General features: G+C 47.7%; 4 protein-coding genes and 2 non-coding genes across 7 annotated transcripts; 2 read left to right on the top strand and 4 right to left on the bottom strand.

Moving 5' to 3' along the window:
- Window positions 1–4,952: 4,952 nt before the first annotated feature.
- LOC120711492 (probable polyamine transporter At1g31830) lies at window positions 4,953–8,854 on the top strand. Of its 2 annotated transcripts, none has more exons than XM_039997047.1 (2): window positions 4,953–5,222; window positions 7,020–8,854. In XM_039997047.1, the coding sequence occupies exons 1-2, from the start codon at window positions 5,220–5,222 to the stop codon at window positions 8,496–8,498; spliced, it is 1,482 nt and encodes a 493-aa protein (XP_039852981.1). In that variant the 5' UTR covers window positions 4,953–5,219; the 3' UTR covers window positions 8,499–8,854. The 2 variants fall into 2 exon arrangements, with proteins under 2 accessions (XP_039852981.1, XP_039852982.1); XM_039997048.1 differs by lacking the exon at window positions 4,953–5,222 and adding an exon at window positions 5,583–5,720.
- Window positions 8,855–9,684: 830 nt separating this feature from the next.
- LOC120711494 (40S ribosomal protein S3-3) lies at window positions 9,685–12,059 on the bottom strand. Its single transcript, XM_039997049.1, has 5 exons — window positions 11,871–12,059; window positions 11,462–11,781; window positions 10,411–10,465; window positions 10,203–10,334; window positions 9,685–10,061 (listed from the first exon to the last, which is right to left on the bottom strand). Exons 1-5 carry the CDS (start codon window positions 11,898–11,900, stop codon window positions 9,912–9,914), a joined length of 687 nt encoding a protein of 228 aa, XP_039852983.1. The 5' UTR covers window positions 11,901–12,059; the 3' UTR covers window positions 9,685–9,911.
- Window positions 10,690–10,858, bottom strand: LOC120639377. Its single transcript, XR_005661382.1, has one exon. It is a non-coding gene; the product is annotated as a small nucleolar RNA snoR143 (small nucleolar RNA).
- LOC120639378 lies at window positions 11,054–11,223 on the bottom strand. Its single transcript, XR_005661383.1, has one exon. It is a non-coding gene; the product is annotated as a small nucleolar RNA snoR143 (small nucleolar RNA).
- A 3,646-nt stretch (window positions 12,060–15,705) lies between the features above and the next one.
- Window positions 15,706–19,640, top strand: LOC120711495 (MOB kinase activator-like 1A). The gene is made up of 7 exons (XM_039997050.1): window positions 15,706–15,874; window positions 16,318–16,366; window positions 17,432–17,540; window positions 17,724–17,817; window positions 18,728–18,861; window positions 18,981–19,144; window positions 19,261–19,640. Exons 1-7 carry the CDS (start codon window positions 15,852–15,854, stop codon window positions 19,333–19,335), a joined length of 648 nt encoding a protein of 215 aa, XP_039852984.1. The 5' UTR covers window positions 15,706–15,851; the 3' UTR covers window positions 19,336–19,640.
- A 541-nt stretch (window positions 19,641–20,181) lies between these two features.
- On the bottom strand, window positions 20,182–21,075 carry LOC120711496. The gene is made up of 2 exons (XM_039997052.1): window positions 20,800–21,075; window positions 20,182–20,728 (listed from the first exon to the last, which is right to left on the bottom strand). Exons 1-2 carry the CDS (start codon window positions 20,948–20,950, stop codon window positions 20,412–20,414), a joined length of 468 nt encoding a protein of 155 aa, XP_039852986.1. The 5' UTR covers window positions 20,951–21,075; the 3' UTR covers window positions 20,182–20,411.
- Window positions 21,076–22,523: the final 1,448 nt, after the last annotated feature.

Here is a 22,523-nt window from a genome sequence, read left to right on the forward strand (position 1 = left end):
AAAAATTTGGAGCTTTGGATGGTCAAAGTCGGCTAAAAATCACTCAATATCGGTCAACTGTGACTCCCCTATTTTTTTGCTCAGTTCACCGCCGGCCATCGACGTTGGCGTCGCCACGCGTCACGCCGACGACCCCGACCACCGCTTAAGCGCTCTCCGTTGCCGTTCAGCTCGCCAAGTTGGATTTCGCCTCCCCGTTCCCCTTTCCTCGCTCGTGCAGAGCACGCAGTGGAGCTCGAGCAACCCTAGCCCTGCCGCTCACCGCGCCGGTGCCGATTCCGGCCACCTCTCGCCGCCGTGCCTCGATTCCTCGCGTTCCAAGCCGCTCCACCTCGCCCTCCATCTCCTCCGCCCGTTCCTGAGCTCGTTCGAGCCAACCCTAGGCCGAATCAGCGCCTGCGCCACCGCCGGTCGCCATTGTTGCCGTCGAGCTTCCCCCCTTCCCGTCGAGCTCCACCTTCCGGCCTCCCTCCGCTCCAATCGAGCCCCCGGTGAGCTTCCTTGCGACCCACTCATGCTTCCCGAGCCGTTCCTCTTTCGATTCCGTCCTTGCCGCCGTCGGAGCGCCGCTGCGCCGCCGCGGAGGCCCTACTCGCCGCCGGCGCATGCCGCGGGGCCGCCATGCGCGAGCTCCCGCAGCGCCGCCGCACGCCCCGAGGTCGCCGAGCCTCCCTCGCCGTCGCGCTGCCCCATCCCGCGGTTCTCCTGCTCCGCCACGGCCGGAACAGCCCCGCCGCCGCCGCCACGTCCGGAACGGCCCCGCCGCCGCCGCCACCGCGAGCTGCTGCCGCCACGCCAACGCCGCCGCCTGGCTCCACCCTGGGCTGCCCCCACGCGCGCCCCTGCGCGGCTGCGGGTGTGCTAGCCCTGCGCGTGGGCCAGCCTGCGCTACCCCACCGGCCGGCCGGCCCAGCGCCGCCGCGCGGCCGAGGCAGGCAGAGCAGGGGAGCCCCCTCTCTTTTCTCTCTCTGTGCCACCGCCAAGTGGGGCCCACGGGTCAGAGAGAGGGGGGTTAAGGATAGTTTTTCTTTTATTCTTTTTGTGATGTTTCAGCTAAAATCATTGAAATTTTGTATAAAATCGGTGAAAATCCTAAAAATGCAAAATAAATTTTTGTTAGTTTTCTAAAATCGAGATCTTTAGAAGAAAAATACTTGTGCAGGCGAAATGTCACTTTTGCCCTTGCTAAAATTATGGTTTACGTTTAAGCTAATTTATTTTGTATCGGTTGTTTGGTTTGTCTAAAAATACTGAAAATTTTATGGTAACCTACTCCTTGCATGTGTAGTCCACTGAAAAATTTCAAGGTGCATAGCCTCTGTGCATGTTCGTGGATCTGTTGTTGTTCAATTTATAATGCTAGGGCCAAAATAATTTACTTTCTGCTTTGTATATTTTAATTTTGGCTTGGTTTCAGTTTAACCTTTGTTCTTGCAGTAGGATCAAAATAGGTTACCCTTGAGAAATATTTGGTTCTGATTGCTTGTCGTATTTTTTTTGAATCTTTAATAAATCGTTGTCAAGTCGTTTCTTTCTTTTAATTGGTGTTTTGCATCCTGAGTGCCTTGCATCATTTCATTGCACCGTTTTAACTTTTGCATGGCATATTTTATTCGTATAGACGCTGAACCCGAAGTCGCCTACGAGCTGATCGCTGAGCCGATCCAGGAGCCGCAAGCGGGAGAGCAGCAGGAGGACGCAGTCGAGCACGCTCCTGAAGAAATTGCTAACCCCGCTGACTTGCAAGGCAAGCCCCGGAGCATATCCCTTATTTTAATTACTCCATGTTGTATTTAAGGTATTGTGCATTTACGTTCAAGGAATTGATTGGAACCATAGATGCATAATCTAGAATACCCAGTGTCATACTAGTGCAGTTATCGCTAGCACCGCTATGCTTAAGTAAACGCGGTAGAAGACGGGTGATTTCCTGTCACCCGCGAGATATAGGGTTGTTACTTCAGGCAGTGTTATGAGAAATAATGCAATGAGAAGGGAAATTGGAGACCGGGCAGAGGGAAAGTTGGACATGGTTGTTGAGTAAAGAAAATTGAGTCTCCGCCTGTGTCGATTGAGGACCGTTCCATTGTTGGCCCTTTGACTGAGGATTGAACAGTACTTACCACATGCCGGAAGTAGGAGGTAGTCGAAACCGGTAAGCTCATTACCTTAATTGTGTCGGAATCTGAGTCTCGACCTGTGGTGCTGGGTAGGGTTGACGGATGGTGAAGTGGCCCACGGGTTCACCGGGCGTTCGCACGTGCGGGGCTCATCATCCGGGTGTTTGCGGGCTTGATTCAGACTTCGGGGTGATTATGGGAACAGTTGACGTGTGTGGCCCGACGGGGTTTTCACGTGTCGTGTGAGTTAGGTCCACCTTGCAAGGTTAAATCGGATCGATTCGCCGTGACTCGCGGATATGAGAGCCTTGGTCAATGCGTCGCATCGTAGTAAGGATTGAAAGGACAGAAAGAGAAAAGATGGATTTATGTTGATGTTCTTGAAAAGATAATATGATTAACCATGTATGCTCTAGAGAACTAGGCAAACCTAGTTTCTAGTTAGCAACACAATTGGAGCTAAAATATTGAAAGTAAGGATCCAGTATTAGTAGCTTTTCAGCAAAATAACTCCAGAGCCAAAGAGCTGTGCATGTCTAGTTAATGGGCTAAGTATACCCATCGATGGTTAAGCCTTGCTGAGTATTAGAGTACTCAGGGTTTGGTTGTAACCCTTCTGAGCAGGCTATTTTCCGGAAGACTTCGAAGAGATTGGTGCGTCCTGGATTGGTCAGCCTCTTCCTCCAGGTTGGACGGTCGAGTGGGATCCGTCTTTACCGTGAAGTGCAGGCAGGTGAGCCTCACATCAGTGGGCAAGATGTGAAGCTCGTCTTTTGTCATCGACGTTATCTATCGTATGGTATTTTTGAAGCTTGTTTCAAACTAGTTGTACTTTCCGCTGCGTTTGAACTCTGTATTCGAAATGTAACCCTGGCTTGTAAAACTTAATTGTAACTTAATTTGATGACTTTTGTTTAACTCTGGTTGTAAGTTAAATTTGAAAACTGTTGTTGCTTGTAATCACCTGTGCTCGTCTTTTGGCGAGAGTTCCCGTGTAATCGATCCTGGTTATAGCAGGCAGTCTGGGTGTACTGGTGAAGTGCAGTAGCGGGGGTTTAAGTTAAAAGGTTAATTAGTGCACTTGATTGGTATTATTTGGACTGTTATGTGACAGTCGGACCCCTAGGCGGGCGTAGACGGCCGCACCCGCTTGCAGACGGCCGCTCCCGCACGTCCTCCTCGGCGGCTCCGCCTGCGACGGCGCGCCAGCCTCCCTGCTCCAGCCTGAGGCTCGTCCTGCTCCCGCCGGTGAGGTCGCGCCGGTCGCCCTGCTCAGCTGCTCCTGCCGGTGAGGTCCCACGTGCAGATCCCGAGGAAGAGGAGCCGGTGGAGGCGGCAGGGAGGAGGCCTGCGGTGGTGGAGGCGGGCGGCTCGCGGCTGGAAGCAGAGCACGCGTTTCTCGTGCGGGAGCGGGCGTGCGGCTGGAAGCAGAGCACTAGGGAGATGCATAGGACAGCAAATGGATAAGGTGGGCTGGGCTGTTTTTGATGGGACTTTCTATGCATCTCTATACAGACTATACGTAGTCTTCTATTTGTTTTCATTTTTTTATGTAATACGTGTATACACGTGTATTTGTGAAACGCTTAGAAAAACGTCTAGGACCGCCTAGATGCGATTACTCCCGACTAGTCTCTAGGATAAGGGTCAGCGCCTAGATTCCGATTAGCGCCGCCTAACGGAACAGGAGTACAAGTGATTTGGCATTTCCATGTTTATGTCAGTTTCGTGGGGCGCATGGCATGTTAGGCCGTGTTTAGTTCGGTAGGTTGTAAACGCAAATTTTTTTTGCGTTTCGAATTTTTTTAATTTGAAGCACTAAATGAAGTCTATTTATAAATTTTTTTGCACATATGGGTTGTAAATTGCGAGACGAATCTAATGATGCTAATTAATTCATGATTAATCAATAATTAGCGGATGGTTACTGTAGCATTACTGTTGTAAATCATGGATTAAGTAGGCTCATTAGATTCATCTCGCGATTTACAGCCCATCCATGTAAAAAGTTTTATAAATAGACTTCATTTAGTACTTCAAATTAGAAAGATTCTTTTTCACTTTAATGCGTTTACGGTTTTTTTGTGTTTACGGGGTGGAACTAAATACACCCTTAATGTTATGTTTTGTAACATGGGCAGACGACACGCAAATTCATGCAAAAGGGCCTTTGATCGATCGACCCTGGGCTTCTTCGATGATAACGAGAGAGAAGGGAGAGAAAGAGAGAGAATTTCTTTTAAGAAAAAGGAAAAAAAATGAATTGCTAAAACAAGGAGGAAAAGATTAGGGCCTTAGACCGTCCACAGCGATAGGAGGAAATGGAGGAGTAAATCTACTGTTTGACACTGTAGATGCACTGTTTGGCACTGTAGACAGAGAGAGCGTGGGAAACGAGGCAAGAGCAAATTTGCTCTTGCTCTTGCCATTGTGGACAGCCTTAGGGCAGTGACGTGGACATGGGCCGTGGCTAGCGCGGGGCATGCACGCCCCCACGCGGCCCGCGCGCGACAGATTCTCCACTCTCCTACTCCCTCCGGGCGGTGTGCCGCCTATTTCCGCTCTGTTGGCATGGGATGACACGTTGGCAGCTCGCCAGGTCACCAGCCGGAGGCGCACGAGGCCACGTGTGCGCGCGCCGCGTGCATGGCGCGGAGGTGTGTGCATGCTTGGCTCGGTCAGCAGCATGCCATCCCAGACCAAGCCCGACGGCGCGGCGGAGCCATCAGCCCGCCGTGCGCATGCCGCGTGCCCGAACATTCCGCGCAAAAAATAAAAAAAATACTGAAATAAAAGTCGTCTCCCCTCGCGTTCCCGTCTGACTCGTGGGGCCAGGCTACTACTTCCCCCACCCGGCCGCCGCCCCCCAGCTCCTTTGCCCTGCTGCTGCCGTGCCTTCTTCTCCTCCACCGCCTCCGCCTCCGCCTCGCCGCCCTCTCTCTCTTCCAGACCCCGGGCGCTCGGTTTCCGTCCCGGGAGGGGGAGGACGGGGGGAGAGGCGCGGGACGGGGGGCCCGCGCTCGCGCCGTCGGAGGGGGAGGGGCGGGCGTAGATCCGCTCGCCCGCTCGCCGAGCAAGCGGGCCGCCGCCCGGCGCTAGATGGTGAGCATGTCCGGACTCATGATCGACCCCTCTCTCCGTCCGATTTCCGCTGCTGCCTTCTCCTGCGCGGTTGTTACCTGCTGAAATAAATAAATCCCCGCCCCCAGATCGTGCGTGCCTCCTCGAGTCCAGTGCTCCCCGATCCCGATCGAGCTGCCTCGTGCGATCCACAGCGCCTCCCCGGCCGATCCCGGCGCGACCGGCCGGCCGCATCGGGCCCAGCGCCACCCGCCCCGGCCGACCCCTGATCCGGCGCCGTTTCGGCTTCCGTTTCCTCACAGCCGCTTCATTCCTTCCGCGCAAAGTCGGGTCGGAAGATGCGGCGGTGCTTCTTCTTGCTTCAGTGCTTCGCTTTTGTGAACAGAAGCAAAGCGCCTTCTGGATTCCGGCTTTGCGTTGGGGAGAAAGCGGTTGCGGTTCCACGCTTCTAAACCCTGCGCAAAGTCAGCAGTCTTCATCCCAGCTAAATTAAAAAAAAAAACTTCTGCGCCAAGTATGGTCAGATGTGTTTCTTCCCATCCTCTCAGTTTGCAGAGCTGTGTGGCACGTTGTACTGAGTTGTAGGCACAGTAAATTCTCTTATGCCATGCGGAAATTATGAAGTAAAGCTTGGCATTCATTGCTGTACTTGTAGTATAGTAGAGATTCTTGGTTTCTCTCATTCTATTATAGTGTTTTGATGTGATCCTTAGGCCAATCCTATTGGGAGGTTACCTATTTGTGTTTCCAAGAGTGCCACACAAGCATACGTGCATTTGGTTTATTGTTGACTGGAATGCATTGTTTTTTTTTTCATGGATAACACATGGAAGATTGTAAATGTTGTTGCAAATAATACCCATGTGGCTTCATCTAGATGAAACCCCTCTCTTCTCCCTCTCTCTGCATTATCTCTTTGTCACATCATCACAAATGCTAACATGGCACTATAATTAATTGGAATGAAACTCCCATTCAAAGTAGGTTTAATGTATGTGGGCAGGAAATTCCATCACAAATGCTAACATGGCACTATAATTAATTGGAATGAAACTCCCATTCAAAGTAGGTTTAATGTATGTGGGCAGGAAATTCTGTTTACCATGATGTAGAGTCGCATTCATGACACTCAATATAATTTGCATATCACCCTCCCTTTTGTCACTGCCCTTTTTTCACTCTGCTCTATCCCAGAAATTTTGCACATCAACCACCTTTTATTTCCGGTTATGAACCCATAACAGAATCACAGCCTAATTTCTTGAGTGCATGCACATTTTTTAAGTTTTTAACTGACCCCTTCGGCCTTCAGGGCATATCAAATTTGCTAGGATCCTTCGCCTGAACTATGCAGCAGTGAGTATAATATGATTGACACAATCTAATAATATCTTGACCAAGGCTGTTAATATTAGGTCAAATCAACCACTTTATTTTGTAGAAATTCGAAACTAATATTAGCTTTTTGTGATCATTATTTCACTTAGATGTTTATTATCAATGTTTATCTTTGATGGAATGTTGTGTGAGTGAGCATATTTTTCTGCAATGTCCAAAATGGTAATTTGATTTCTTAGGACTTGTACAGTCTGACTAGTACTAGTGCCCCATTGTTTCCAGTGAACATACTATAAAAGCCTGATCTTAGTATTGTATAATGTATAAATAAGAAAGTACTCGCATGCGGAATACAGAAATGAAATGCATCAATTTTTTCCACATATCATTACTTATGTTCATCATATCCATCTTGCATGTTGGAACAAGCAACAACCTTATGCCTTGCATATTACTGATTGTCTGGCTTTCCGATTGCAGAAATTGAGGAACACAGCAATAACACGTGCAAATTCAGCCTGTCTTCCAATGGGGGATCGTCTTGATTTCAAGTACAACAGTGTCAATGAGGGCGACGAGCGCAAGGGAGGCCATGGCATTCCCAAGGTTTCCATGGTTCCCCTCATCTTCCTCATATTCTATGAGGTTTCTGGGGGGCCCTTTGGGATTGAGGATAGTGTCAAGGCTTCTGGGCCACTGCTAGCAATTGTGGGATTTCTTGTGTTTGCGCTCATATGGAGCATTCCAGAAGCTCTAATCACTGCAGAGATGGGTACCATGTTCCCAGAGAATGGTGGTTATGTTGTCTGGGTCTCTTCTGCTCTTGGCCCCTTTTGGGGTTTTCAGCAAGGCTGGGCGAAGTGGCTCAGTGGTGTCATAGACAATGCTCTATATCCAGTCCTCTTTCTTGACTATGTCAAGTCCAGTGTTCCAGCTCTTGGAGGTGGGCTCCCAAGGACCTTGGCGGTGCTTATCCTCACAGTTGCACTTACATACATGAACTACAGAGGTCTGACCATAGTTGGCTGGGTGGCAGTCTTTCTTGGGGTGTTCTCTCTCCTTCCATTCTTTGTGATGGGAGTGATAGCTATTCCCCGGATTGAACCTTCAAGGTGGCTTCAAATGGACTTGGGGAGTGTGAATTGGGGTTTGTATCTGAACACACTGTTTTGGAACCTCAACTATTGGGATTCGATCAGTACGTTGGCTGGAGAAGTTGAGAATCCAAAGAGAACCCTCCCAAGAGCTCTTTCTTATGCTCTAGTTCTAGTGGTGGGGGGATACCTCTACCCTCTGATCACTTGTACAGCAGCAATTCCAGTTGTTCGGGAGCAGTGGTCAGATGGGTACTTTTCAGACATTGCAAGAATTCTTGGTGGCATCTGGTTGCACTCATGGATTCAAGGAGCTGCTGCATTGTCAAACATGGGTAACTTTCTTACTGAAATGAGCAGCGATTCTTACCAGCTCCTTGGGATGGCCGAGCGCGGCATGCTCCCTGAGTTCTTCGCCAGGAGGTCACGCTACGGGACCCCGCTGATCGGCATCCTGTTCTCCGCCTTTGGCGTGATCTTGCTGTCCTGGATGAGCTTCCAGGAGATCATCGCTGCCGAAAACTACCTCTACTGTTTTGGCATGATCCTAGAGTTCATCGCCTTCATCAAGCTGAGGATGACCCATCCGAATGCCTCGCGGCCGTACAAGATCCCTCTGGGCACCATTGGTGCTGTCCTGATGATCATCTCTCCTGCTCTCCTGATCGTGGTGGTGATGGCCCTCGCGTCCTTCAAGGTGATGGCAGTAAGCATCATGGCGATGATCGTCGGGTTCGTGCTGCAGCCGTGTCTGGTGTACGTGGAGAAGAAGCGGTGGCTAAGGTTCTCCATCAGTGCGGACCTGCCTGATCTGTCTGATTCGCAGGAAGCTGCTGAAAATGACACCGTCCCGCTCACGTTCTGATTCGCTGGTGCCGTGCTCTGGAGGTGTAGTTCCCAATTGTAGGATGGAATGTACTGGGTTTGACGAGTTGTATCTACTGATGAGTTCCGAAGCTGATCTCGTGTCTAATGCTGCTTTCCGTTGTCATCATGGTGTTATCAAATAACATGTTGGCATCAGCTGAAAATGTAAAGCCAGTGTTGGTAAAAGGAGCTCGATTTAGATGTGTCGTCAGCTGTGGACTGCCGTTTATTCCTGCACTTACGCTACACTGTTGATAGACATGAGGGTTTTTTTAGGGGAAAATAGACGTGAGGATCGGGATCTTGTGAGAATGACTATGAGAATAGAACATCGCGAACCCTTTCAGAACCGAATACATGACATACTCTTGAAACTGCAGTTAGATACCGCGGTTGATACTTGGTTGCTAATTGTCATCCTTGATATACTTGATTCCTGGTTGTATTGTTCCATCCTCCAGGTCGGAAATGCTTAGAGCATACTGCATTTCTGTCTGTTTTCATCCGGCGATAGTTTCGGGCTCTCCGCGAGGCTTGCTCATGGACATGGCAAGAACCATCTCCAATCGGCTGTTCGCCCTCTCCATGGAGCTTAGGGTGATGAGGGATTCCTCATCCATCCCAACATGGGCGTTCCTTGGCATCTCTGCTCCAAGCCATGGTGATCCGTCCGGCCCCTAATTGTCATCGTTCGCCATTGATCTTGCCTCCTCGTACTCGAGCTTGAGGAGATGTGAACCTCCATCAGGCTCCCGGTGTCACCCAGTCCTCGTCCGCGTTGATGGAGAACGTTGATCAGACTGCAGAAGCCTCTTTAAGGAACACATAATTGTACTACAGTATACAAAGTTTCTGTGTTACGCCTTTATTGCGTATGAGGTAATGATAGTTTCTGAAAGCGAGAGCTTTGACAGTAGCAGAAATTAGAAAATGAGCGAGGCCTAAACTGATACAGACCAGCTGCTCCTCCGGGAAAAAAAAAGCAATGTGGATGCATCAGCCAATGTTTGCTACCAAACGCACAAGATGCTAACAAAGGCGCGACGCGCGAGTACTGTGTCCAAGCAATGTTCAACAACGACCGATAAACCTAAACCAGAATTATGTCGAGCACCCAACAATCTCGCATCTGACCCCATCACCTTAGAAGCAGAGGTGTTAAGGGCCAAAGGCATGTGACGAGATTGTCAAAGGAAGAGCACTGAGAACAAGAAACCATAATTTCACATCCAGTACATATCAAGGTAGCTGTTTCGGCAAAACTTAGCTTAAACGAAAGTAACACAGAACCAATACATAGCCTCTGTCCACAAAGCTTAAGGTAACCAAGTGTCTTCGCATTGCCCTTGTCATGAGATAGAAACCTAGCTAGGACTGCTCAAACTGCCATTTCATGGACTATGTTGGGAGCTTAGAGCTCTGGGACCAGGACTGGAGGGCGCAGCTCATCCTCCTCCTTGGGGGCGTGGATGGTCACCAGGTCTGGCAGCGGGGTGACCGGGCCAAGCTTGCCCTTCGGGTCCCAGTCGAGCATGATCTTAACCTTGATGCCAAGAACACCCTGCACAACACACATCAATGATACATTTTGAGAAACAACAGAACATTTAAGAAGTTTAACTGACCAGCAATCCAGCAAGCTAAATGGTCCTGCCTTACGAGAAACTAAAAATAGAGCACAAAGGTGGTACAGCACACAAACCTGTCTGAGAAGGACATGTCTGACAGCAGAGTCGATGTACTCATTCACAGGCTGACCAGAAGAGATCATGTAGCCATCCTTGAACTTCATGGACTTGGCTCTTTGGGCCCTGAGCTTTCCACTCACAATGACCTACACGAGAATGCATACAACTTTAGAGATACATAATTAATATAAAAATGAATTAGGTAAAACAAGTAAAACTCACCTCACAACCCTTGGCACCACTCTCCATAACAAAGCGAAGAACACCATAGCAAGCCCTGTCATGTAAACAAGTATGTTAGTAAAAAAAAAAACTCTGCACTATAAACTCAGGAGAGAAACCTTGTCACATTTTACACAAGGATTACAAATGACACAATATTAGCATTAAAACAACATTTCATAATCCAAGAGCACAGAACTAGTTACTGACTAACCGGTATATTATATAGAAAAATTCATGTAAAAAAAGGAACATGTGGTTTAACATTGACATCACAAGGAATGTGAGATAGAATTAGTAGACAAACAGCAGAAAGAATGTTCATCTGTGGATCTATCTATCAACGGTTGTCTGGCCGCCGCCACTACAAGAGCAGCATTTCATCTGTGCACCAGCATAACTTCCCACTATCATAAAAGAAGGCAGGAAACAACAAATACAGGTGCAAAAATGAGAAATCATACGCTATCATATATACACCACATACACTACTACCAAAACATGATAAATGATGCAACTGATTTTGTAACAAGGTCTATACAAACTATGAACCATGAACTTACTTAAAGCACACTTAAGACTATTTCAGTCAAAAAATTAATAAACTCAACTTCTAAACTTAATTAGCTCAAGGGAGCTGAAGAAATGTGAGACAGATTTAGTAGACAAACAACAGGAGATTAGTCATTTATCTGTGGATCTGTCCCAACGGTTGTCTGGCCGCCGCCACTTCAAAGAGTAGCATTTCCTTTTTGCACCAGTACAATATCCCACCAACAAGGACTGAAGGCAGAACATAAATCGATGGTGCAATAATCCTACTCATCACAATTTTCACAACTTCCACATAACTAGAATACAAACCAATCAACAGTTCATCAAAATTAAGCATCTGCAGCTAAGATCTCACTAGCAGAAGCACAAAATTCGTGCATCACCCATATACTATTCGGAGCAGCATCTTACGCAAATCACATATCTACCAACTGCATACAAATCAGCAAATAACACAGCCAGCAGGTACAATAGGGCGGATTTCATCACGCTATACCTGCGGACAGCGAGGCCTCCAAGGAGCTTGTAGCGGAGGGACTCGGCCTGGGCGATGGCGCAGAGGCCGCGGTTCACGACCTTCTCGGCGTAGAGCTCGACGCCGTTCTCGGGGAAGTTGAACCGCTTCTGGACAACGGAGGTGAGCTCCCTGATCCTGCGGCCCTTCTCGCCGAGCACGTTCTGGGTGCGCGTGGCGCGGATGATGATCTCCGTGCGCATCGGGGTGACGCGCACCTCCACGCCGGAGTAGCCGTCCTCCGCGAGCTCCCGCGTCAGCATCTCGTTCAGCTCCGCGTAGAACACACCATCGCTGACGAACTGCGAAGGCAACCACCCCTGTCAGATCCAATCGATGCGGGGGGGGGGGCAAGGGAGGATGGCGATAGGGTCGGGAGGAGCTCGCGTACCTTCTTCTTCTTGCTGATCTGGGTCGCCATGGTTGACGGAGGAAGAGGAGGCGCTCGCTGCGGCGGCGGCGAGCGGTGGGGAGCGCTAGGGTTTTGGGCGAGTGGAACGGGAGGGAAGTGGCGGCGCGAGAGGAGGCGGGGAAGGTGGAAGAGGGATTTTATAGGTGCGCGCCGGAGTAGGGTTTGGTTGCGCTGGGGAGTGGGTGGGCTGTTCAGGCCCATTTGTGTTGTGAGTAATCGAGAGCGATTGTGGGCTTCGTGTTTTGGGCTTTGCAGGGTCATTTTTTCAAGCGAATAGTACAATTTAGTCTGTTTTTGAATTACTAGCCCATGCAAGTTAATCTAAAAAAAACCATGCAAGTGAAGCCTTTTATTTTTATACTTCGGCCAAGCCAAATTATGCCATGTCAAAATCTGGTGTCAAATGAACCTGGCTGAATTGAACATGAAGACCAAATAACGTCGCTAAAATTTTACGTTGGCGAGCTTGGACAAACTTTGACGTCTAATAAAAAAAAGTTTATGCAATGCTGAGAACAAACTTTGACGTCTAATAAAAAAAAGTTTATGCAATGCTGAGAACGATGGTTCTATATTCCAATCGTCAAACGATGCTTTCGAAGCAAAAAGACTTTATACACTAATGTCATTCCACACACCCACCACCTTTGCAATATGCTACATTTGGTTAGAGCATCTTTAGCCACATCTCTTTCTCCAACAAATTATTAATATTTAAAAACACATACTCCACTAGCTTTCAATACTTCTCCCTTTCTCCAATAATTATTGATTTATATTAATATTTCAAGGTAGTTTGGTTTCCCGCCATAAATTTCCATAGCACATCTGTGGCGCCGCCGAAGATGTGGTGGAGAAATCTGGCGCCACAAGTGTGCACGGGGAAGTTGTGACGTGCCGCACTTAAAGAACCAACCAAGCAGCAGCTCGTTTTTGTGGCGGGCGTGGCAACCAACACGCCCTTCATCCCGACTCCTCTCAAATAAAGGAAGAATTTCCGCTCCTCCAATAAGTTAGTTGTATTACGATGAGATTATTAGGGAAATGTAGAAGCATCTCCCCCATAATCTATGAAAATAGTATTAGAATAAATACTTTATCGTGATATATTTATTATGGAGCTGCCAGAGATCATGTTATAGCCCGTATGTCTAAACAATATATAATTGATGTAATACATCAAAAGAAATGGTGTATATAATGTAAGATTTGAGAATCTCGAACATGACCTGTTCGTAAGCCACATGGACGAGTCCACATGGTGTATATAAGCTTAGATATGCAATAATGCAATAAATAATAGCCACGCGACCTTTTTAGCATCTGTTTTCTCAATTTTTTTAGGTTAATAGTTGTGAAGTCCATGGCTACCTGTCCAACGGCCCAAGGGCAGATCCAAAGTGTGGCAAAGGGACCGGAGCCTCCTACCCCCTACCCCATGCATCCTATGAAGCCTTTCCAATATTTTTCAGCCATGAATGAAGAAGATAAAGACAAAAATGAGGAGGAAGAAAAGAAAAGGAGAGGAGGGAGAAAAAAAAGGAGAAATAAGTCCTCTTAGTTCAACTCTTGGATCCACTGTTGTAACGGTCCGCCACTTTTCATCTTGATCTAAAAAAAGGATGTAACAGAATAAATTTAAATACGTAAATTTGTGGATAGTTTTATTCAACTGGCAAGATGTAGGTGCGACACGGATGTAATATACTGTTGAACACGATTTTTTTTTCTTTGATTATATTATTGAATCAAAGTTTAACCTCGATGCCTAAGTTCACTTCATGCCGATGAAACAGCCATGCTTGCTTTTGAAATAGGAAATAGGCTAAGTAGAGCAAACACGCGGCAAGTATGTGTTTTCAAATATATCTAGTGAACACTAAAATACAAATCTGAATAGTTTTATTATAAAAATCTTGTAGCATACTTAGTATTCCATGGAAACTAATATCTTATTTGGTGTGGCTACAGATGTTTTTTTTGTTATTTTTCCCTTTTAACACTGGTTGCTCCAAACACTCTATGGATAAAAAAGTTTATTACAAGACACACCTCCTGTGGATATTGAGCTTGGAGTGCAGTATTTCTGCATGTTTATGAGGCTTACTTTATGGATCTTCTCTCTGAAGTTCTGTCGTCAAATGGAATTGTATAACTAACTTCATCCCCGAGTGGGACACCAAGCTCCTGAGCTACTCTTCTCTGAAATAACAAACAAAAGTGCTCTTAAATCACAAAATCAGTTACATGTATGTTTGGTATTTAAAGGAAGTAAACAGCACAGTGACGAAATAACTTTAGCAGTGAGGAAAAAGAACAACATAGAATCCCATGCTGTTAAATTGACAGCAGCTAGCTGAGCAACCAGGAAGAAACTCATTCAAAATTGAGACTAGTTGGTCAAACAGGAAGTACCACCTAACCACCCTCATGTAGCAGTTCCTTCTAATTTCATTAAAAAAATAGTTCCTTCTAAGCTTGTTCTGCATGACACTTCTGCTAAGAAATGAATGGGGCCATCCGAAGCTGTCAATAGCTTGCAAAACCTTCCAATCTGACAGGCAGTCTCCTTTCTAAATGCAAAGGTAGTTCCAATTCCAATTCAAAAATTCTTTTAATTGCAAATTGCAACCCGCAAATCGACAGTAACACAAAGCAAAAGCAACACATAGGGTAGATCCAGGAGCAATACAGTGCAATAATAAATATCCGCAAGATGAAGTCATGCACGTCCTCTGCGTAACAAAAAGAAAACATGCCCTCGCGAGCGCGCTGGATAACCGAAAGAGGTATTGGTGCGGGAACCTGGAGACGAAGACGGCGGCGACGCGGCGGGGTTGGGTGATGCATGGTGATGGCATCCCGGCGGGTGTATCCGCGGCAGTGGAGGATCTGAGAGAGTTGGGTGCTCTTGCTCGAGCCGCTTGACGATGTCCTCGTGCTCCGAATCTCCGATATCGGTAGCACCAGCGCACCGGCCGGTGGCGGTGATAGCAATGACATCACCGGAAGAAGCAGCCAGGCGGAGGATGATGAGGTGGTTAAGGGCAAGCACCACGATGGTCGAGCAAGCAGGAGTAGGGACAAGGGCACTGCAACGGTCGGAGCCGGGATGGGTTGCTGGAGGGAGCTTGGAGCGGGTATGCGGCGAGTGGCCGGGCGGGTAGAACTGCGGCAGGTGAAAAAAAAAAAGTTTGGGTGCAAAAATACTCTCTAACTTGTGATTTTTATGGGTCTACACTGCTCCCACCTCCTTCCACCCTGGCATGTGAGTCTAGCATGAGAGATTCGACGGTCCGATTTAGGTGAGAAACATTTTCGATTCTTTTCGAAGATAGATAGATTCAATCATCCCAGTATTACATGATAGTACATACGATCTCAATATACATTTAGTGGAAGTATGAGCTAAATTCAAAGAAAATATATAGATAAGCCCGTGAAGCAATTACAGTCGATAGAGCAAAATTCGAAGCAGGGGAAAAAGTTGTCCATCCATGCGGTGCACTGGCGCACCCGTGCACGATTGCGCTACAGTGGATCGCGTCGAGCACGTTGCCGCGGCCGCGGTTCGGGACGCAACGCAAACCTAGATAGATCTTGATCTGACCCGGGAATCTCTCTCGGGGGCGGGCGTGGGCCCCACCGGTGGGGCCGCCGATCATGGGTGCCAGCCGCCTCCGCCCGCCGCCCCGCCGTCCGCTCACCCGATCCGACGGCCCTCCTGCCGCCGCGCGCCGCGCCGGCCCACGCGGCCTCTGACGGGCGGGCGAGCCCGACTGCCCGAGCCCCCTCATTTCACCCGCCTGCCTGCCTGGCTGGCTCGCTGCCCCGCAGGTCGCAGTCCGCCTCGGCCTCTTCGTCCTCCCCCAGTCGCAGCAGCCGTCGCCGTCGCCGCTGCTCGGCCCCGCGCCGGATCGAGGGAGGGAGGGGGAGCGCCGCGGACCGGGAGGAGGCGGGATGAGTCTCTTCGGGCTCGGACGGTGAGCGCGCGCGATCCCGACCGAATTCCCCCTCTCCTCCTGCTTCGTCGCTTTGCTTTGTTTCGGGGCTGGGGAACTAGGGCGGTTCGCTGCCGATGAGCTGGGCAGGGCGAGATCCGGCGCCGCCGCCGCCGGAATTGGGGTCCGGCTCGGGGGTTTGTGGGGGAAGGGGGAATTCACCTGCTTGATCCGTTGTCCAGCTGGGTGCTGCTTCGTTCTGATGCCCCCCTAATCAGTGTCGGAGCTCCCGCTGTCCTCGATTCCGTTTTCGCGGGCTTGATTTCTGTTTTTCACCGGCAAAAATGGTCTCGAGTTTCAGATCGTGCTGAGTCCACTGGGCTCTGTCATCTGCTTCGTCCATGCGTTGCTCCGAGATTCTGCTTTTTTTTTTGCCTTGTGAGTTCCGATGCAATCGCTCTGAGTGGTTTCGTTGTTTTTGGCAGGAACCAGAGGACATTCCGCCCCAAGAAGAGCGCTCCGTCAGGCAGCAAGGTAAGAATCTCGGCCTCCCAGTTCCTACATTAGGCAGTTAGGCTGTACTAGCAACAACTACTTGTACCTGTGCCATTGTTTGGCGAGGCACATCACATGCAAGGCGTGTTTCTTGGATGGTGGCAGTTGCCCACACTGCTCTGGGTCATCGATCAGAATTCGATGTGACTGGATGATCAGTTGATCACGCGTGGTAGCTTGGATAGGCACTGCTGTTGCAATTGGTAGGAGCATGACTGAATATGTGAGCAATGTGTGTAGGTGCCTGTCTCTCTGTTACATTTCTGGGCCGTTTCCCACAGTAATGATAATTACATCAAGGCTTTTGGTCAGTTGTCACGAATTATTTAGGGGTCATCAGTCATGCGGGATCTGCTTGTCGTTCAAAAAGTATGCAATAGAGCTAATGCAATTGGGTTGTTTAGGATTTGGGGCTAACTTCAGAAACATGAATTGCTGATGGATCTGATCAGAATCATCTGGAAGTAGACAAGCTTTAAGTAATCTGTTTCTACTTCAGTTCTTCTGTTTCCAGCCATGTCCATAACAAAGGACATATTGCTTGATTGGCATCCTTATTGTCTTTAGCAGAGAGTTATCTATATATTGCTGAACTTCTGTTCAGATGAGTGAAAAGTATTTTGGTGTATTCATCTATACCAAAACACTCTGTACTGAACATTTTGACACACTGCTACCAATAATCCTTTTTTTTACCATACCATATGCCAATTAAATCCATTGCACTATATTTTCATTGAAAGGTCTAATACATGATGTTGTCCCTCATCTATGGTTGTTTTGTTATAGCAAATGAATACTGGTGCTAACCCATGCAATATTGGTTCTTGAACTGTGAACTTTGTTAACTGAAGACTTTGAGTAGTTATTTCTATCACATTCAATTTTCAGTACATGCCCCTCGCTCTTAAATATTCTATGATGAGAAAACTTCTAGGCCTTTATCCACTCTTCTGCAGAGCTTGCATGTTATACACGCCACTCAAAAAGAATGCACAAATGCTAAGCCATAATTACACCTTGACATTTCCTTTCTGTCTGCAGGGTGCACAGCTCCGAAAGCACATAGATGCCACTCTCGGCAGTGGGAACCTTAGGGAAGCTGTGAGGCTGCCTCCTGGAGAGGACATTAATGAATGGCTTGCTGTGAATAGTAATGCCCTTCCCTTTCTTTTTCACCTTTACTTGCACTTGCCATGTTTCATTTTTTTTCCCTCCGGGAATTGTTGAATGTAGCAGTGACCTGGGGCTTAGTTTTGAATCATGTAGGAATCTCTGATGTTTCTGAAACTCAATTATTTCATTGAAGCTAACTAGTTTTTTTTGCAAATTGCAGCTGTGGATTTCTTTAACCAGGTTAATCTGCTGTATGGTACGCTCACGGAATTCTGCACACCTGAGAGCTGCCCAACAATGACTGCTGGCCCAAAGTAAACCTTTCTGTAAATTTTATTCTTTTGAATTGTCAAAATTAGAAAATATGAAACAATTGTCCAAGAAGTTTATCAGTGATTAGTCTGTTCGCACAATTGCAATTTTACCTATGAGGAACTGTTTCACAAGGCTGTTATTTGATGTTGACTTTTAGAGGCTAAGTGTCATATGATCTGGTCTTACCATTGGCCTGTTTAATTGATTATCCATCCTATATTTGCTACTAGTACTATCTAGTAGCGACTCGTTTTTTGTTTCTGGCTTTACAGTGACACAGTATCAGCAGTCTTCGAAAACTGATTAATCTCTTTCTGCAGAGAGGCTATGCAAGTTGGAAATATCGTATTTGAAATGTAGTAAAACTGTTCTGTTGTTGAATAACGGTTTAGCACTTATGTATCTATTAGTTATCAGGAAGTTTTTAGCTTAGGAATATGATATACTAGCTCAATAGTTCAAAAAGATTAATGTACTGAATAAATGTATGCCTCACATTTTTTTTGGTTTTACATTTGGATTTTCCTGCAATGCCAGACCCATTTCACATGCATGCTATAATTATATTGAAACTTGATAATAGATAGTGACCCTGACATTTTTTTTCTGCTAAGCATTTGACATTTCAAAAAGACTTTATTTGTGACTAAGCATTTGGCATGTAAAGTATTTTGTTCTTTAACTACAACAACAACAACAACATAGCCTTTTTTCCCAAGCAAGTTGGGGTAGGCTAGAGATGAAACCCAAAAGAAATAAAGGTCATGGTTCAGGCACATTGATAGCTAGTCTTATTTTGTTCTTTAACTACAATTATAAATTGGTGCCCATAATCACTTAATGCATTTTCTCCAGAATTAGTTGAGTGTTAGGGGGCATCATGACTGAATGGACATGAGTCTTATGCAGATATGAGTACAGATGGGCTGATGGTGTACAGATAAAGAAACCCATAGAGGTATCAGCACCAAAATATGTGGAGTATCTAATGGATTGGATTGAAGGCCAACTTGATGATGAATCCATATTTCCTCAAAAACTTGGTATGGTACTTTCTTGTGGATTTGTGGTGCACTCTCAGTTTCTTAGGAACACATGATGTTGGAGCAATCAAGAATGGTATATTGGTATCTGATCTGGAGTTTGGTTTCCCTTTGTCAAGGCACACCGTTCCCGCCAAACTTCAAGGAAGTAGTGAAGACAATATTCAAGCGCCTGTTTCGTGTTTATGCCCACATATATCACTCTCACTTTCAGAAGATTGTCAGCCTCAAGGAGGAGGCTCATCTTAACACCTGCTTCAAGCACTTCATTCTGTTCACAAATGTAGGTCTCCTCATTACTCATGGTTATGCTGTTGGCTTCGGGTTGCATGCTTACTTTCTTGGCCAAGTAGAAAGGAAAGTGGCATAAAAACTGACATGCCTTCATTTCTGATGTAGGAGTTTGGCCTGGTTGACAAAAAGGAGTTGGCTCCACTCCAGGAGCTCATCGAATCCATCATCGTTCCTTACTGAGAGGAATGCTCGGACGGTGCTAAAAACGGATCTGGAGCTCTCGATGCTGATGGCTGAGATATTAGTCTGTTTGTGACAATACTTCACTGGCATAGAGCTTGTTGTTCCAGTTATTAGGCATATAAAAAGAAAGGAGACTTGACATTGCTAATGCTGTATTTGCTTGTACCCGTGTTTTCTCCCTGATTCCTATATTGGCCATGTAAGTGTGCCTGTAAGAAAAGATTGTATCAGCTGCGCGAGGTGCTAAGAAAGAAAAACAGAAAACAGTTTGGTCCAATCAGTATGCATGCAGTGTTTGTTTAGGGGGTGTTTAGTTCCCTTTTGTGAAAATTTTTGAGTGTCATGTCAATGTTTGACCAGATGTCGGGAGGGTTTTTCGAACACTAATTAAAAAATTAATTTCAGAACTCACTTGGAAACCGCGAGACGAATCTTTTGAGGCCTTTGACCGCGTCATTAGCACATGTGGGTTACTGTAGCACTTATGGCTAACCATGCACTAATTAGACTCAAAAGATTCGTCTCGTCGTGTACATCCAAACTGTGTAATTAGTTTTGTTATTTAATTATATTTAATGCTTCATACATGTGTTCAAAGGGGAGACGAAAATTTTTGGATGAAAATTTTTAATAACTAAACGGGCTCTTAATTGTTTTGCTGGTTGTTCTGCAACCCATCAGACTCATCTACCCATCGTAGCGTCAGGTACCAAAGGTTTGTTCTCTCATTTCCGGATGTTATTAACGCGAACAGCGATTATTCCCAGCACAAAAAAAAATGAAAAGTTCATCGCATTTGCATCCAATGAAAGCTGCTGCAACTGCAATAGAACACAAGAAAGAGATGCCGTGCCGATGTGACAAGAACACATGGAAGACACTGCCATTTCCGCGCTGATCACAGGTTCACAGTAATACACAAGACAAGAATACAAGCCACAAGAGATACCAAATAACACATCACTTCCCATGCCATGGCACCATGCCACCACAGATCCACAGGAGACAGAAAAGCTTTTCGGTTGGCACCATGATCCAAGAGATAACACATCAGGCTACAACTACTAGTAGTGCTACCACGAAGTGCGGTAGACGACGGAAAGCAGAGAACGGGGAACGCGGTTGCTGCTTGATGGCGTCGGTCGGAGCACGCAGGCGAAGCGAGAGGAGTAGACGCGGCCCTCCCAGAGGCAGGGCTGGTCGTCGGCGGCGCAGAGCGCGAGGAGCGCCGGCGGCGGGGCGAGCCCGAGCGCGGCGGCGCGGCGGAGGCGCTGGGCGCGCGTGAGGCCGAGGCAGGGCCCGTAGCGCATGTCCATGTAGAACTCCCGGGCCGCCCGCTCCCGCTCCTCCTCCGCCTCCTGCCGGCGCCCCCTCTCGCCGGCGCCGTTGTCTGCGGTGACGGAGACGAATCAGTCCGAATCGAATCTGATCGGGTGGGGGGATGGACGGGGAAACTGCTACCTGAGACCGGGTGGACGTGGAGCGCGGGCGCGGCCTTCGGGTGGTGGTGCGCCGCCGCCGCCTTCTTGGAGACGCCGCCGGTGGGCTTGGTGTGCGCCTTCTGCTGCCGGAAGAAGGACTTCATGTCGCCTCCGGCGCCGCCCCTCGTCATGGCTCCCCGGCGGAACGGAGACGGTGGCGCGTCGGGATGAAGGGGGCGGGATTGGAGTGGGCTGGGGATGCGGCGACGGCGGCGGCGGAGGGGGGGATCGGAGTGGTGCCGGGGGGGGCAGGTTTATATGGCGACGACGGCGGTGCGGCCGTTGTGGACGCGATTCGAATTTTGAATTGGGGGGCGTGGGCACGGCGCGGTCCAGTTGTCATCGAGCGGGGGTGGCGGCGGAACGGGAACCGATGGATGGGGGTGGGTGGGTTCCTTCTCGGAGAATCCACTCCCATCCGGCCGTCCGTCGCGGCTGGATGGAGCCCCGACGGCCGTGATGCTTGGTGCTCTTCGTGCGGATTCCAAGGCTGTTTGGTTGCACGCCAAAATCCGCCACGCCACACATGCGGCTGCCCCTTATGGTGGGCTAGTGTTTAGTTTGCACGTAAAAAATGGCGGCCACATGTTCAGGATCTGTTTAGTCTTTACATGTAAACGCAAAAACACCGTAAACACATTATTTTGCAATGAAATTTTATTAATTTGAAGTACTAAATGAAGTCTATTTACAAAACTTTTTGTATGGATGGGCTGTAAATCGCGAGACGAATTTAATGAGCCTACTTAATCCTTGATTTGCAACAGTGATGTTACAGTAACCATCCGCTAATTATTGATTAAACATGGATTAATTAGCATCATTAGATTCGTCTCGCGATTTACAACCTATTTATGCAAAAAAATTTGCAAATAAACTTCATTTAGTACTTCAAATGACCAAGATTCCTTTACAAATTTTTTTTGCAAAATAAACTAAACAAACCCTTAGTTCATTTTCTTGCTACGGTTGTGGCGGCCAAATCCTTGGCCACGGAGCTGTGGCGAGCGCCACACTCTGGTGGCAGATTATGGCTACCAACCAAACAGCCTCAAGATGTCACCACGAGAAAAATTCCGCGTCCTCTCAATTTAACGTAACACGAGAGCCTGTACTATGTGTATTTAAGATAAAGAAAAGTGAATATTGGCATTTGAGAATAACAATTGCTTACTGTGCCTAATGGCCTATATATGCGTCAATCATATGCATGTGCATTGCCTATTTTTCAAGCGCTAAGAGCAACTCCAAGAGGTTGCTGAAATGTTATCCCCCAAAACAATGTATTGGGGACTTGCTAAAATTTTCTTTCCCCAAAAATGTATAAACTCACAGCAGAATGCCAATAACTATCCTTAATATTTCAAAACTGGCCACGTCATTGTAATTGGACCCATTACTTGGGCTTGGCATTTGACTCAATATTTCATGATCACTTGGCCAAGAGCCTATGTCCAAGTTCCGGACTTTCATCTCCGGCAGCTGCACGTAGACGAACACACTTACACACACGCCACCACAGCTGCGCTGGCGTACAGGCCCCAGGCCGATCGAGAGCACCATGACAGGCGAAACCACGGATGCCATGCATGCCGCTGCGCTGGCGGTTGTCGTCAGTCATCACCACACAGGCGCAGCTTGGTCCCGAGTGTGGAGAGCGATGCAGTGATGCCGGCGCGCTGGCGAGGAGGAGTGGCCGGCGGC

This window comes from Panicum virgatum, chromosome 6K, assembly GCF_016808335.1.
Source record: "Panicum virgatum strain AP13 chromosome 6K, P.virgatum_v5, whole genome shotgun sequence".
NCBI classification, from domain to species: Eukaryota; Viridiplantae; Streptophyta; class Magnoliopsida; order Poales; family Poaceae; genus Panicum; species Panicum virgatum.